At 45.1% G+C, this 13,623-nt stretch overlaps 6 protein-coding genes and 1 non-coding gene across 7 annotated transcripts; 3 read left to right on the top strand and 4 right to left on the bottom strand.

The window, feature by feature from the left end:
- Positions 1-146: 146 nt before the first annotated feature.
- GL50803_0012770 (START domain-containing protein) lies at positions 147-854 on the bottom strand (the record flags this gene model as incomplete). The annotated part of the gene is made up of 1 exon (XM_001705294.1): positions 147-854. The coding sequence occupies one exon, from the start codon at positions 852-854 to the stop codon at positions 147-149; it is 708 nt and encodes a 235-aa protein (XP_001705346.1).
- A 121-nt stretch (positions 855-975) lies between these two features.
- Positions 976-1,047, bottom strand: GL50803_00t0045. The gene has a single exon. It is a non-coding gene; the product is annotated as a tRNA-Thr (tRNA).
- Positions 1,048-1,167: 120 nt separating this feature from the next.
- Positions 1,168-3,819, top strand: GL50803_0021318 (uncharacterized protein; the record flags this gene model as incomplete). Its single annotated transcript, XM_038045962.1, has 1 exon — positions 1,168-3,819. One exon carries the CDS (start codon positions 1,168-1,170, stop codon positions 3,817-3,819), a length of 2,652 nt encoding a protein of 883 aa, XP_037902093.1.
- A 128-nt stretch (positions 3,820-3,947) lies between these two features.
- Positions 3,948-5,018, top strand: GL50803_0020594 (uncharacterized protein; the record flags this gene model as incomplete). Its single annotated transcript, XM_038045955.1, has 1 exon — positions 3,948-5,018. The coding sequence occupies one exon, from the start codon at positions 3,948-3,950 to the stop codon at positions 5,016-5,018; it is 1,071 nt and encodes a 356-aa protein (XP_037902092.1).
- GL50803_0020593 (TM2 domain-containing protein) lies at positions 5,015-5,350 on the bottom strand (the record flags this gene model as incomplete). Its single annotated transcript, XM_001705297.1, has 1 exon — positions 5,015-5,350. The coding sequence occupies one exon, from the start codon at positions 5,348-5,350 to the stop codon at positions 5,015-5,017; it is 336 nt and encodes a 111-aa protein (XP_001705349.1).
- Positions 5,351-5,408: 58 nt separating this feature from the next.
- On the top strand, positions 5,409-8,744 carry GL50803_00104087 (High cysteine membrane protein; the record flags this gene model as incomplete). Its single annotated transcript, XM_001705298.1, has 1 exon — positions 5,409-8,744. One exon carries the CDS (start codon positions 5,409-5,411, stop codon positions 8,742-8,744), a length of 3,336 nt encoding a protein of 1,111 aa, XP_001705350.1.
- Positions 8,745-8,756: 12 nt separating this feature from the next.
- Positions 8,757-12,224, bottom strand: GL50803_004532 (uncharacterized protein; the record flags this gene model as incomplete). Its single annotated transcript, XM_038046111.1, has 1 exon — positions 8,757-12,224. One exon carries the CDS (start codon positions 12,222-12,224, stop codon positions 8,757-8,759), a length of 3,468 nt encoding a protein of 1,155 aa, XP_037902091.1.
- Between the last annotated feature and the right edge of the window lie 1,399 nt (positions 12,225-13,623).

The raw sequence follows: 13,623 nt of genomic DNA, 5'->3' as shown, positions 1-13,623 counted from the left end.
TGCTAGGGCTGACGTGTAATCGGCCCCTTCACTGCATCCAGAATTGTAGGTTCCTCGTGGGAGTGCATGCACGTCCGGAAAAGAAGGACAGACTTGCAGCACACCCAAAGAACGGGCCAGCGTTAGTGAGACGCACCATCATGCATTCACTTCTGGACCTGCCCGGTCTCGATGACCTTAACGATGCTGAGCAGGGACTTCGCCTGGTTGACAATCACTGAGTTGGCAAGCAGCGCCGGGACCTTTCCCATGGGATCGCTATGGCAGACAAACGTGGCGGCTGTCTTTCCGCTGCCCGGGGCCGTCTCCTCAAAAAGGAAGGCGCTGATGTGGACGACTCCGCGGACCCAGCCCTCCTGCTTGGTCGCCTCTGGGTAAAGGGCGAGAAGCTCCGGGAGCTCTGGGCTCATGAACGAGTAGAGGATTCGGCGCCTCCCCTCCGCCTTCGGGAGCTCCCTGAAGTTGAGGACGGTGAGAAACTCGCGGTGGGCGACAATCGCAGAGGGAGACGTGGTGACAAACTGGGAGACGCTAGAGATCTCCCTGACCTCGGGGAAGTCCTGGGCCGTCTTCTGCTGGGCATAGCCTGCATAGGCTTTCTTCGCCTCGGCGTCGGCCGGAGACTCCAGCGTCTCGCGGCGGAAAAGCGTCGACTTGCGGAGGGCCTGGCTGTTGGTCTCGTCAACGTTGATGTTCATCGCCACAAGGGCCCCGAAGCAGCAGTGGACGGGGTATGGTATCTCCATCGTCGCCTTGAGCGCGTGGTTCTTGTTGCCCTCGACCACGGCGGTGGTGATCGACATCCCCTCGTCCACCTTGGGGTCCTTCCACGACGCCCCCTCAATGAGCCCCATGGCCTTGTCGAGGCTTGCTAAGCTCAGGGCGCGGATCTTGGCCCACACCTCCGGGGGGATAACGGCCTCTGTGATGGGGATTCTGCGGAGAAGCACCTGTAACCTGTAAGGCCCACTGAAAAGCCGAAAGCGGGAATTGAACCCGCGACCACTGCATTACAAGTGCAGCGCTCTACCGCTGAGCTATTCCGGCGCAAACCCCGCACAATTCTATATATAACCTTTGAACTATTTGTTTTGTGCCATGAGGCCTCGAGGCATTCCTGTAGGAAAACACCACTCGAAAAGGAGCAGAGATTTTTATTTTTAAAAGATGCCCTCTCCCTCCGGCCCGCATCTCCTTCCCTCCGGACACAAGTCTCAGTTGGTTCAGCTCGCGGACGAGCTGGAGCTTGCTAACGAACACCTACTGCTGGGGATCTTCGCCATTAATAAGGACACTAATGCTGATCTTCAGCGTGTTGTTATGGAGGCTGTGCATCTGAGTACAGGTATTGCAAATATTGGGGACTCCGTCACCCTGGCGGCGCTCCGGGGCCGCGAGCACCATGCCAATATCTACAACGTTAAGACGAAACAGCAAGCCAATACAACAGAATCAGAGAAGCAGCAAATGATACGCATTCTCGAGGCCGTTGATCATATTCTTACTGTCGCAGATAACCTATTAAAAGATCTGCAAGCATATAGACATGGAGCAGATAGGCAGTTTGAGTTGTCGATTATTGAGGCGTCTCAAAGCTATTTTGAAGCAATGCATAGCTACGCAGAGGAATTCCCCGGGTTTGACACCTTTGTTGTTGTCTCTCGTTCACATGCCCAGATCAAAGATGCTATTAGAACCTTTGTACAAGCGCTGACCATGCGACTTATAAAGGCCATTTGTAACGAGTTTGCGGTCATTATTGCTACACGTAAGCGATGCAAGGTTAAGGATATAAAAAGCTACTTTGATGTTGCATCCTTTCGTGAGATGTTGTTCTCTGATGCAGCTTCCATATCTTTTCTAAAAGAGTTAGATCCTGCCAGTTATAGCCTTGTGCGAGCAGCTGTGATACTAGTACTTTATGAACTAGCGCGTGGAAGCATATCCTTCTTAGAGGACAACATGCATGAGGGCATTGCAGCACCAGATATAAATCTACTCAGAGGCCTAGGACTTAAGATATATGAACTATCCTATAGCACCATTTGTTATCCGGACAGTGTACCTATCGATCGTAGAGTTGCTGCGGAGAGAGAAGCCCAAACAAAATCGGGGAGGCACTCTAACTCGACTGTGAATACGGTACAACTGCATCATTCCACCTATGCAAATAACCTTCTCAAAGATGGCTGTGAATACTTAGATCGCGCGCTAGGATATTACTTCTTGGCTGTAACCATATACATATATCATACACGAGATATCTTGCTATCAGTTTTTTTCTCTAGTAACCCAAAGGAAAATTCAGAGCCCAGACACGGCACGAAAGAGATCCACGAAATCGAAAGATTTACTGTTGTATTGGATGCTGTCTTAAATGAGCAACTTTCCTCTCGTGAGTCTCTGGAGGTTGCTATACAAAAACTCAGTGCAAACGGAAGTAACAAATTGTTAACAGATCTCTCTACGATTGACGCTTGCCTCGGAACCATTTTCTACCCCGTTCTAGATTATAAAATGCTCCATGCAGAAATAAAATACTTCTCAACCTTAGATTTTACCAGAAGTCAATCCTATCGTAACACACTAAAATGGGTTAAGGATGTTCCTGAGGCCTATTTCTCTTCAGTCCGGACTAGACCTCTCAGTCATGTTCTCGAAGGCGTTCTGACGTCCAACCCTCTCTATGGGTTCGCTCTTTACATGCAGATAGATCATGCTCTGTCAATAGCGTGCACCCTTGATTGCGACCTTATGATACTTTTGCTGTCCAGCGCCCTGCAGACCATCGAGTCCCACGTCGTGTCCTTCACGGATACTTTTCATGCACACTTATCAAAACAGCAGCCAACGATCAAGCAAGCCGGTGTCTTTCCCGGTACCATTTACACGTGCACACTGCTCTCTGCAATACATGCTATGTATTGTTCTGCTACCCTCACCGTCAAGACGCTCTCAGCGAGCTCCCCTGCGTACAGTAGTCTGTTTAGCTCATTGTCAGCTTTCCTTCCGTCAGATCGCGCTGGGAGCATTACTTTTACTCAGCCAGATATTGAAGAAAGTACATTCCCGATGACATTTAAGCTTGACTCCGGACACATGTCGCTGCTCAAGCTTATAACAAACCCGTACATGCTTATCGTTGAAAGATTTGAGGCGTGGCTTGATTCTATTATAGTAGCAGATAAAGCAAATACTGAAAAGTACCGGAACATTGCTACCATTGAAAACTTGTCATTTCTTATATACTTCTGTGACAGTCTTTTAGAGCACAACTTCAGCACATCCATACAGATGTCTTTGAAGACTAAAATAGATATTTTGCTATCTGAGTATATAGAAGAGAATATTAGGTACAAGTTCTGCGATAATTCTTCCAAAGACTTCTCCTGGGTTCAGGTTGTCGATAAGATTGAAGAGGTTATAGCCGGAGGGATCCAGCCAACCGACGTACCCACCCAGACAGGACTAGCACATAAGGATGTAGAGAAAGCAATAAAGACATGCAACTCAACCATCAAGAAGCACTTTTCGGATACCATGGACCGATTTTTCAAGCATATAAACCTCAAGGCGGCCATTGCAAATTGCTCGTCCATCGTTGCTGTTGCGCGTATCAAGGATGGAACAATAGGCCTTCTGAAGCAAGTCAGTGATGCACTCTTTGAAAGTATAAAAAGAAGATATTCCCTTTTCCTTGACTATTCCGAAAGATGCTACGTTCCATCGTTACGAAGCAAGTTTTCATTGTCATTAGAAGATCTGAGGAAGTATTACGAAGGGGAGTTTGAGAAGCTGAAGAAGACTCTCCCCAACTAATCGCTTGTGCTCTAAGCATTCGAAATTCTCGAAGATCAATTCGTGAACGCTAGGTATTAGTAAATCGACAATAGTTTTATTCTATTGTATCCAATCCAATCTTCGTAAATTGGACTAAAAAGTTTAAAATGACATCCGCTATTTGTTGCCTCTGTGCACAGCCAGATGGAATCGTCTGTGCAGGGGTCTGTCGCAGATCATATTGCCCTATGTGTCTCATCGAAGCCAAAATCCGGAAAGCTGAGCCAGTTTTTAACGAAGAACGGATAAACATGAATAAGAGACTATTAGAATGTTTAGGTAGCAACTACCACTTCACTTGTACAGCATGTCAAAGAGGAACAAGCGTTTGCTCTATTTGTCTCGAACATAAGGTTAATGATCAAGGCCCATTACTTGTGTGCTGTGTACCAGGTTGTCAGACAGTGTTCCACCAACAATGCTACAAGAAAGCTGGACTGCCCACTCAGGATATTTTTGGTTTATCCTTTTCCTGTCCTCGGCATGTCTGTCTCCATTGCAAAAAGGGAAAATCCGGGCTTCCCGTAAGCGTTTGCATTCGTTGCAACTCTATGATCCATTTAGCCTGTAGGAAAGCGTTTAGTCGTGAGATGCGGCCACTATTTTTTGGATCGCGAGAAGCAGATTGTGCCTGCTTATGTAATAAGTGTTACATTTTAATACTCAGTACGTCAACACGGCCAACAGAGAGCTACGAACCAGAACTGTATCTCCGAATGTATGTTAGAAGACGGGAGGATATATCTTTGCGGGCCCTATCAACCTTGTTTGACACACAATTTGTTGATCGTCTCTGCCATTTGCACAAACAGTTACAAGCGAACAACTCTCCAAAAGAGAAGGTAATACGAGCTGAAAAAAGCAAAGGTGTAAGCTCTAACCCCTCGCAATCAAAGTTAGATCATCAAGCACCGAAGGAACCGCAACTAAAGCAGCTAACTTCTAAGAAGAGCGTCATACAACCTCCGGAAAAGCAAGACCTTAATGCGGCATCAGAGCTAATGCCTGCGCAGCATTCGGTACTAGAGGTTGAAGCATCCTCTTTGTCTACCTCAGTGATAATAACTACACCCAAGACGAACGTCTCATTTACAAAAGCAATGCAGCCGGAAATTATTCGTTGCCAAACAATTATGATACGGCAGAAGTCGAGATTGTGCTCAAACTCTTCTACTTAGAAGACCTTAGGTCCATCGTATTCGGTTGCCTTGACCTGAGTGACTAGAGGATAGCGTGGGCGAGTAGGGTGCACTATTGTATTTTCTCCGTATTCGTTCTCAAATTGTAATTGCTGTCTATTGATGGCACGGATGATCGTATTTGTTTCCCAGACCATAAAGGGGATAATGAACGCATCGGTTATCCACCCCATCAGGAATATTCCTGCGGTAAAGAGATATAGCAGGCCCATGTCATACTGATAGAGATAAAATCTATGCCCCCCAAAGATGCCCAAGAACAGCCAGAGTAAATAGGTTGTTACCATCGACCGAAGCTTAATCAAAGCCATGTGTGAAACCTATGTGCCTTGCTTCTGATTTCATTGGACTGTAGATGTATACTTTTTAATGACCATCACCTTTCTTTTGATTTTATTGGCTGCAGTCTTGGGTGAACAGGTCAGTTGCAATGTGTTTTATGACATAAATGATGTAGAATCCATGGAGATGATGCGGTATTGCCCGAACTCCGCATTTAAATTGAAGCAAGACATTGTCATGAAAGAGGACTTTATTCCCATAAACACATTTTATGGCGTTCTCGATGGGGAAAATCATGCAATTAGTAATATAACCATCAGTTCTGGAGGCTACACTCTTGGATTCTTTCGAACCTTCAATGGGATAGTTAGAAACATTGTTTTGGATATACACATTAAGAGCATTAAGGCAGATAGTGTCTTCATTGGTGGATTTGCAGGGTACATGGTTCCAAAGATGATTCAGAACGTCAATGTGACCTCCAGAGTAACGGGAGGAACAGAGTACTGTAGAGATTGCTCTCGTAAGGCAATCGGGGGCTTTTGCGGCGCCACATTGAGTTTCCCAAGTGACATTACCATCAACTCTACCATACAGGTGACGCTCATGAGTGCATATGTGGGCGGGTTAGCCGGGATTGTTGGAATAGCAGAGAATGGTTTTCCTGTAACAAACTTGACATCATCTACTATGAATTTGACATCAAACACAAACATACGGTGCTTGCAATCATCTTGCTATGCCGGGGCTCTCTTTGGGATGACATATCAATCTGTTGCTAACTCTACCATTTCTGGGCAAATCCAAATTTCTGGTATGAATGACAAGCCCACCATTGCTGGTGGTGTTGTTGGGCTGTTATTAGCCAGCCTGGTGGATGTTCGCGGTAAGCTTGATCAGTTGCAAGTCATCACATCTGGGTCTGCCAATACCAATTATGTTGGTGGACTTGTAGGTACTGGAAATGCAACAACATTTTTATCGAATAGAATAGATTCTTGTAACATTACTATTTCTGACTTCACTGCAGACTATACGATAGATTATGTTGGGGGAATTCTTGCTAGCAGTACCAATCTTCAAGTCACTAGGACAATTATCAATATAACAAATTTGCATTCGTGTCTGCACACGGGAGGAATTGCTGGTCTGGCTGTACTTTCTGAATTCAGACAGTGCATGGTAGCGGTGGAGACTCACGACAGATCTGCTTGCAGAGTTCCTTTGCCGGCAAATGTAGCCCAGTGCAATGGCATTTTTTTCGGTGGTGCAGTGGCAATGGGGACAGGCGATATTTTTGTCCATCAATCACTAATCAACTTCACGACCATCATTGGAATTTATATGGATAATTTTGTCTTTGGCGGGCTTCTTGGCGAAGGTAGCAAATTTCTTATCAATAGCACTGCAGCAGCATATGCATATATCAATTTCACTGCTTCTGAAGAGATCACTTCAACCCTTACCCTCGGAGGGTTAGTTGGAGGTGTCCTGTTGAAGGACGATTACATCTCGACCATATACAGTTCATATGCGGTCTATGGAATAGCGAATGCAACCCTTTCCTGTCTACCCTATAACAATAGTGCTATTGTAGGCGGCCTAGTGGGATATATTCTTCAAAGATACCAAACTCTAATGAACAATCTGACAGTGCGGTCTTCCTACACTACGATGAATGCCTCCTTTTATTCTGGAGAAACTTGTTTAGCTTCCAGCACATTTCTATACGGGGGGCTCTTTGGCTTGTCGTACGCAGATATTTACTTTTATAATTCTTACATCCAAGCAATTGTTTCTCTCCAGATGGTTGGGTTTAAGGATTTTTCTCCCTCTGGAGTCAATGCATACGGCATTGGTGCCCTATTAGGAAAGTCTCTCCTTTCTCATACGTCAATTAAGGGAGTCCTCATCAATCTAACCGCCCAAATAATTACCTCAAAAGTCTCTGGCACGCTCAGTGTGTCTCTCTACGCTGGTACAAGCGAGATCAATAATTGTTTGCTCTGCGATCTTATATATATTGTGCAAAACAAGTATATTCTTTCAAACGAATTTACAATAAGTCAGGCGATGAGTATTGAAAAGTTTACATACGCCTTCCAGTTCACCGAGACAAGTGAGTGGTTCTTTGACAGTAAGAAACCTGTTCTTCGAACGTTACCAAATTATGAGCTCAGTCCTATGTCTGTATCGACAAGGAACCCATCTGTTCAGTGGGCAGGCAAGATGATTGTCAATGACAAAATATCCAAAATCGGCTGGGATTGCAATTATACGTTTAACTATACACCCTCGACACAATCGCCTCCTCTTCTTCCATTTCAATATATCACAACCCCATGCAATGTTCCCAACTGTAGACACTGCAAGAAGGACGATCCAGATACTTGCATTAGTTGTGTTACATCACACTATGTACTTAGTGGGACAACGATATGTTCCAAGTGTCAATCGGAGTGTGCAATGTGCGGTAGTATCCTTCCGTTTCCGCTGCCAGAGTCCCCAGCTGTTTGTGTCACATGTCCTTTAGGGTTTCTAGTCGCATCTGAAGTCCTCGCAAATGCAGGAGACATTCTTTGCATGATATGTCCGACCTGCAATGTTCCCCACTGTTTGCGTTGTTCTTGCGATGACCCATGGAAGTGTATCAAATGCGCAATGGGATACTACCACAACCCAGAAGGATACTGTACTCCGTGTCCTCTGTATTGTCCATTGTGTACAAACTCTGCAGGGTGCTTGCTATGTAAAAATTATGATAACTTGCCTGTGATTGGGCTGTGTGTGTATAACGTCTACAATGAAGGAACCGCCAATTCATGCGCTGTTTCCATCAGAAGTGATCCAACTCTCTGTATTGCATGTGAAGTCTACAGCACAGGGGAGGTATACCATCCCAATGAAGAGTGGGTATGTAAAAAAATTGAGAATAATTGTCAAGTCGTTGGGTGCTTCAGTTGCGTCTTAAACAGCGAAACAGCGTGTAAGGTATGTCAAGGAGGATACGTTTTTAATCCTTCTACCAAGGGGTGTGACCGATGTGAGGCAGGATGTAAAAGGTGTCTTTCTCCATTTCATTGCTTAGAATGTTTGACCGATTTTACGCTTATCAATAACACATGCTTCACAACAGATAAGTGCGACCATCCAACATGTAGTTTATGCGACGTGTATAACCCACTATATTGTTTAAAATGCAATGCACCTTATGTTATTAATAGAGGATATGGTCTATGCATATATCCAGAATTAGCCCCCATAAACAACCGAACCGTTATAATATCGGTCACAGTTGTGTGTTGTGTTATAGTGCTGATTGTTGCTATCATAGTACCTATTATATTGAACCGTAATAAGAAGAACAAAATGTTACGCAAACAGCTTGACGACATTGAGCAGCTTCTCTCTTCTAACAAATAAGGCCTAGTAGAGCTATGCACAAGGAACTAAACTTAGTGCTGGAATGGCGTCAACTATCCTTCGCCGTAGTTGCGTGAGTAATGCGCTGTCGTTCACAGATAGTTTATTACGTTGTAATAATGCTGATATAGAATGTAAAAGGGATGAAATACTACAAAGAGAATGGTTTTGATAGTACCGTACTTCTGATTTGCTATCTGAACAGTCTGACTCCAATAGCATTTGGTGACAGAGCAATATAACTGTCTTTATAACCGCTACTAAAAGACTCTCTTGATCTGTTTCTGTTATGGAGAGGTATGTTTGATGATTCTCACCAGTGCTTTGGCACACTATAGGAGTTGTAGATAGTGATAGTGAATCCGTATTTCGTGCTAATGTGGTTGAAAATAGGGCCTCTATACTCGTTGATACTACAAGGTATAAGGCCGTATCTTCCAAAAAGACGTTTGCTGACGAACTAAACTCACAAAGACTGTTAAATGCAAATAGTAATATTTGAAGACTACTCTCTCCTGGCTGTAAACTTGTACATGTGGTTACGCTCATAACTAGCAGACATGTTCCTCTAATAATGTTCAGAATATATGTGTATAACCGGCACTCTATTTCATAAAGGGTTGGATTGGTAGGTGTATTGGCTAGGCTTACTACTTCTGTCAGTAAAAGATCACTGATTCGATAAATGACGGTGCTGAAAACAGGAAACGATCCAGGCCCATATGTGCAAAACATGGCTGCAATAAGCTTGGCACCAAACAAAGGATAATTAAAGATGCTTAGGTCTGGACTCTCAATTAGTTCACGCACCAGCCGAAGATTCTCATGCATGTGCTCCTGGTCATTTGATGGTAGCCCTGGTGCTGATGATATATCGGTGCTGATAGAAACGATGAGTTTGGTTATCTCTGCGGCGTCAGCTGGGTAACGTGTGGGACTTGGAAGAAGAAATAGGGCAACGCATTCTCCGTGACGTCTTATAGAACGTGCACGGTTCTCTTGTCGTGGAGCTATCGGGGGTCTTGAATGTTTTAGTTCCGAGTCTAGATGTGTTTGGTTTCCCAACACTATAGAGGCATTTTTATGTAGATCCTTTTGAAAGAGCTGCTTATCAACGGGAAGCGTATAGGCCCGTGCTGATTCCTCATCTTGGTCGGTATCTTGTGACTTTAGTTTACCAATGGTAACCTCTGGACTAATATCAGACTCTAGCAGCTTTTGCCTATCGACAGGACTGTCTGGCTCACGATCCGCAGAGATAATCGGCGGCGGTGGGGTTGTCTCTATGTGAAGTGTGGGTAGATCTGCCGATGCAAAGACTGGAATTGTAGTTGAATCTAGACTATAAACATCTGCTAGAGCATCCCTGATAGTTTTGTTACAGGTATCTACAAATAATCTGTTTAAATCATGAGAGCCCGAAGAGTGTGTTTGTCTTTTATGCGAACAGACTACAATCTCATTAACATCGGCAGATTGCTCTATGCTATCGAACAATTTAACGGATGGAGGAATAGAGTTTTCTTTTGATGCGGAGAGTTTTGCCATAGGAGGTGCTATCTCTATAAGAGGGAGATTCGTGTTAAGCAAGGACTGTGTAGGCTCAGAACAGTCAGGATCTCGACGAGTCAGCATATGAGAGGGTACTTGGCGGTGAGAATATTTGCGCTGAGTTTTCGAACTAGACGAGTTTGCTTTCATGGCAGCTATCGTTCGCATAAGAGACACATTCATTTTGAGGGCTTTTTTCTGTGCTTCCCACGTTGCGAGATCTTTTTCTTCGATCTTCTTTTTAAGTTGTCCTTCTAGAACACGTTTTCTTTCTCTAAGGTTACGAAGCTCTTTGGAAGTAGATGCATTTCGTTGCTTTTCATCCTTAAGCTTTAGTTCCAGCGTAGCAATCTTATCCTTAAGCTCTTTAACCACCTGGTCTGATTGTAGCTGAGCCGTATGGAGCTGCTGTGACAAAGAACTGAGGCTTCTTGGTCGATAGGAGGTAGATGCGTTTCCTGGCTGCGGAGCTGTTGTTGTCAATGTTAAGTCGATCATGGGCTGGGTGCGAGCTAGGCTGGACGACTTGGTTGTCACAAGACGGGATGCCGGCTCTGGGAGCTCTCTTGAAACTTCAAGTGCGCTGCTCGACAAAGGCTTACTATGACTCCCAGTACCTATCAAACTTATTGATGAATCCCCAGCCTTTCTCTTGAAGGAATTTGTGGAACTAGTCTGGGATGCTACGTGTTGTTTTGAAGCTGCTTCGATAGTACTATTAATATCCGGGATAGATCCAACCAGAGCAACTGAGGCTAATAACTCCTGGGGTGTTGCTATAGAAGTAACAGATCTCTTGAGTATATCGCTATGTACTTTTTGCTCCACAGCATTGGATGTACTGTTTGTTGATCCAGGAATACTAAGACGATGTGGTGAATGTTCTTGTATCACTGGTTGCGCCACTTTCAAATAGTCTCTTTGTACACGAGAAAGAATAAGAGGATCATCTATTTGCTCACTACTGGTTGAAGCTTCCTGAGTAGATGTTTTAACTGAGTGCCGGCCTGTTACGAGTCCGACTGACGGTGATGATAGTTCAGTACTAACACTTGAAGAACTGCACACCGTAGATGTCGTGGTGCCCTTGTTGAGCTGAGGAACCTCCAACACTATGGCAGGTTGTCTCCGCTTTGAAGCTTTGGAGGACCCCTTTGGTGTAAGTTCTGTCTGTCTACGATGTGATCGTAAACTAAGAGTACTTGTCATTCCGTGTTTAGGACGAGAAAGCCTGTTGGATACCTCACGCTGTCGCCTTGCCTCTTGTTTGAGAGCATTTTGAGTAGCGGCTACTAAATCCTCTCCTATCTCTTTTATCTTACGCATTTCCTCAATGGAAAATTTATACTCTAGAGACTCTAGTGGTTGATTGGATTTATTTGAACAAGACGGATCTGATCCTAAGCCGGATCTCAACTGCGAAAGAATGTGAGGATTTTCACGAATAATCGTCCTTAGAATTTTCCTAGGCAAAGAGCTCTCTGTGCGGGTGGCACTGGATATCTGGTCTGGTGCTTCTATGTCGTCCTCAGTGTTCAAATCAGAGCAGTAACTATAGCTAACGCTGCTACTATAGTAGTCATCACTCGACGAATAACTATAGCTCCGTGAGGAGTAATCTTCAGGATCATTTGACTGCGCTGAAATATGGGAAGGGCTAGTTTGTGAGTAGAACGAAGTGGATTGCGACCAATCTTCGGTACAGCTAGAGCAGTTAGAGGCTTGGGGACTAAGCGAATAGGTGTTAATATCTACATCTGGTTGGGATTGATATGCAGTTAGTGAGGGGTTGGAATGAGACGTGCTACTTGAAGCGCTAACAATCTGAGTCTGACTTCTGGAAAGATAAATTTGCTCTCCAAGCTTTTCTAATAGAGCAGAAAACGTGCGTCCTGCTGTGCGCTCCGCGAGGTTCCCCCGCGTTTTCATGCTTAGAACTATTTTTTAATTACTTATTCTGCTTGGCATCTCTCTTGTTTCGGCCAAGATTACCCTAAGCCTTAATACGAATAGGATCAGCCGGTTTCTATTCTACCAGAAACAATAAGTATCAGTTTAAAATGAGTAATTTTTTGTTCTGGTGAGATTTAGAATTAATGGCATGTAAAAACTGCGCTAGAAGATAAGCATGTGGTTCAAACCTGAGGTTTTTATGTAGATCTGCTCTTGATGGTGGTATATTTTAAGAACTTATCTGTATTGCCCCTTTGGTCAGCGATCGTCCTTGGTTGCTGATCAATTAACAAGTGGCATGTGAATGGTCACGCTGAAAGTGGGACTACTAGTGTCATGATCCACTCCTCATAGTCCATCTGAAACTAAATAGATAGATGAATATAATTAAATATTTTAAGATTGATGTAGTACCTTGAGTATCTTGTAATACTGAATCGTTTGCTGATAAACACCAAAGAAGACCAGCAAGTACTCACTGCTGGCAAAAGACTACTATATGAACTTTCATTGAGCTATCGATGTAGCTAGTATAGCACAATATGCCTGACTACTTTGTTAGATGTACAATTCACACTGATAAATCTTACTGAATAACGTTACCAGAATGCTCATAGCTAGCTTGTTCGTTTTTGGAGTGAGTTACAGAAATACCTCAACTTAGACAGGCGACCGTCGAAATACCTGAATGAAGGCCCGAGTGGGGTTGTCACCTGTTACCTGAGTGATCTCCCGTGCGAGCTACTACCGTCCTGGGCAAACGGGTATCTCTCGCTCGTGTACCAGCTGAGATCAAAATCCAGAGTCCGAAGATCAGATGCCTTCGATCCCGACAGGAGAAGACTCTGTGCTCCCTCTCCCCCGGGAGCCGCTGCTCCTCACGTTACCTCTAGGGTTCCTCCCTTCCTCTGGCCCGTCGGGGCCAACCATCGTCTGGCATCTAGTGAGCACCCGCTGTCTCGGGTCTTGTGTCGGTCACGGCGATCTGGCCTCCACGTGGCCCGGGACCCTGGTGCTCCATGACGAAGATGGGATACGCCACGACCTCGAGTGTCTACCCCGTTCCTCGGGGTGCCTCTTCGTCTCCTCGTGGATTGTATCATCGGTCCCGAGCATGATCGGAGGGTGCGCTCCCCGTGCGCCTCTATCTTGGAGTCATAGTACGCGTTCGTGGATGCCGATGGAGTACTCCCATGTGTTGTGTCGGGGGAGAGGCCCACCCCTCTGCTCATGGATCGCAGAGGTGCTCCGTCACCCAGCATGAGACCGTGTCGACGCCCACCCTGTGCAGTGTGCCGGCTCGGTGACGTGTGGGCTGGTCCATCTGACAGCACACTTGGGGTGATGCTTCGGTCTGTCGAGGCGTCGGTCCAGG

Source organism: Giardia intestinalis, chromosome 4 (assembly GCF_000002435.2).
Source record: "Giardia intestinalis strain WB C6 chromosome 4, whole genome shotgun sequence".
NCBI lineage: Eukaryota > Fornicata > Diplomonadida > Hexamitidae > Giardia > Giardia duodenalis.
This window is presented reverse-complemented; position numbering and strand designations above follow the sequence as displayed.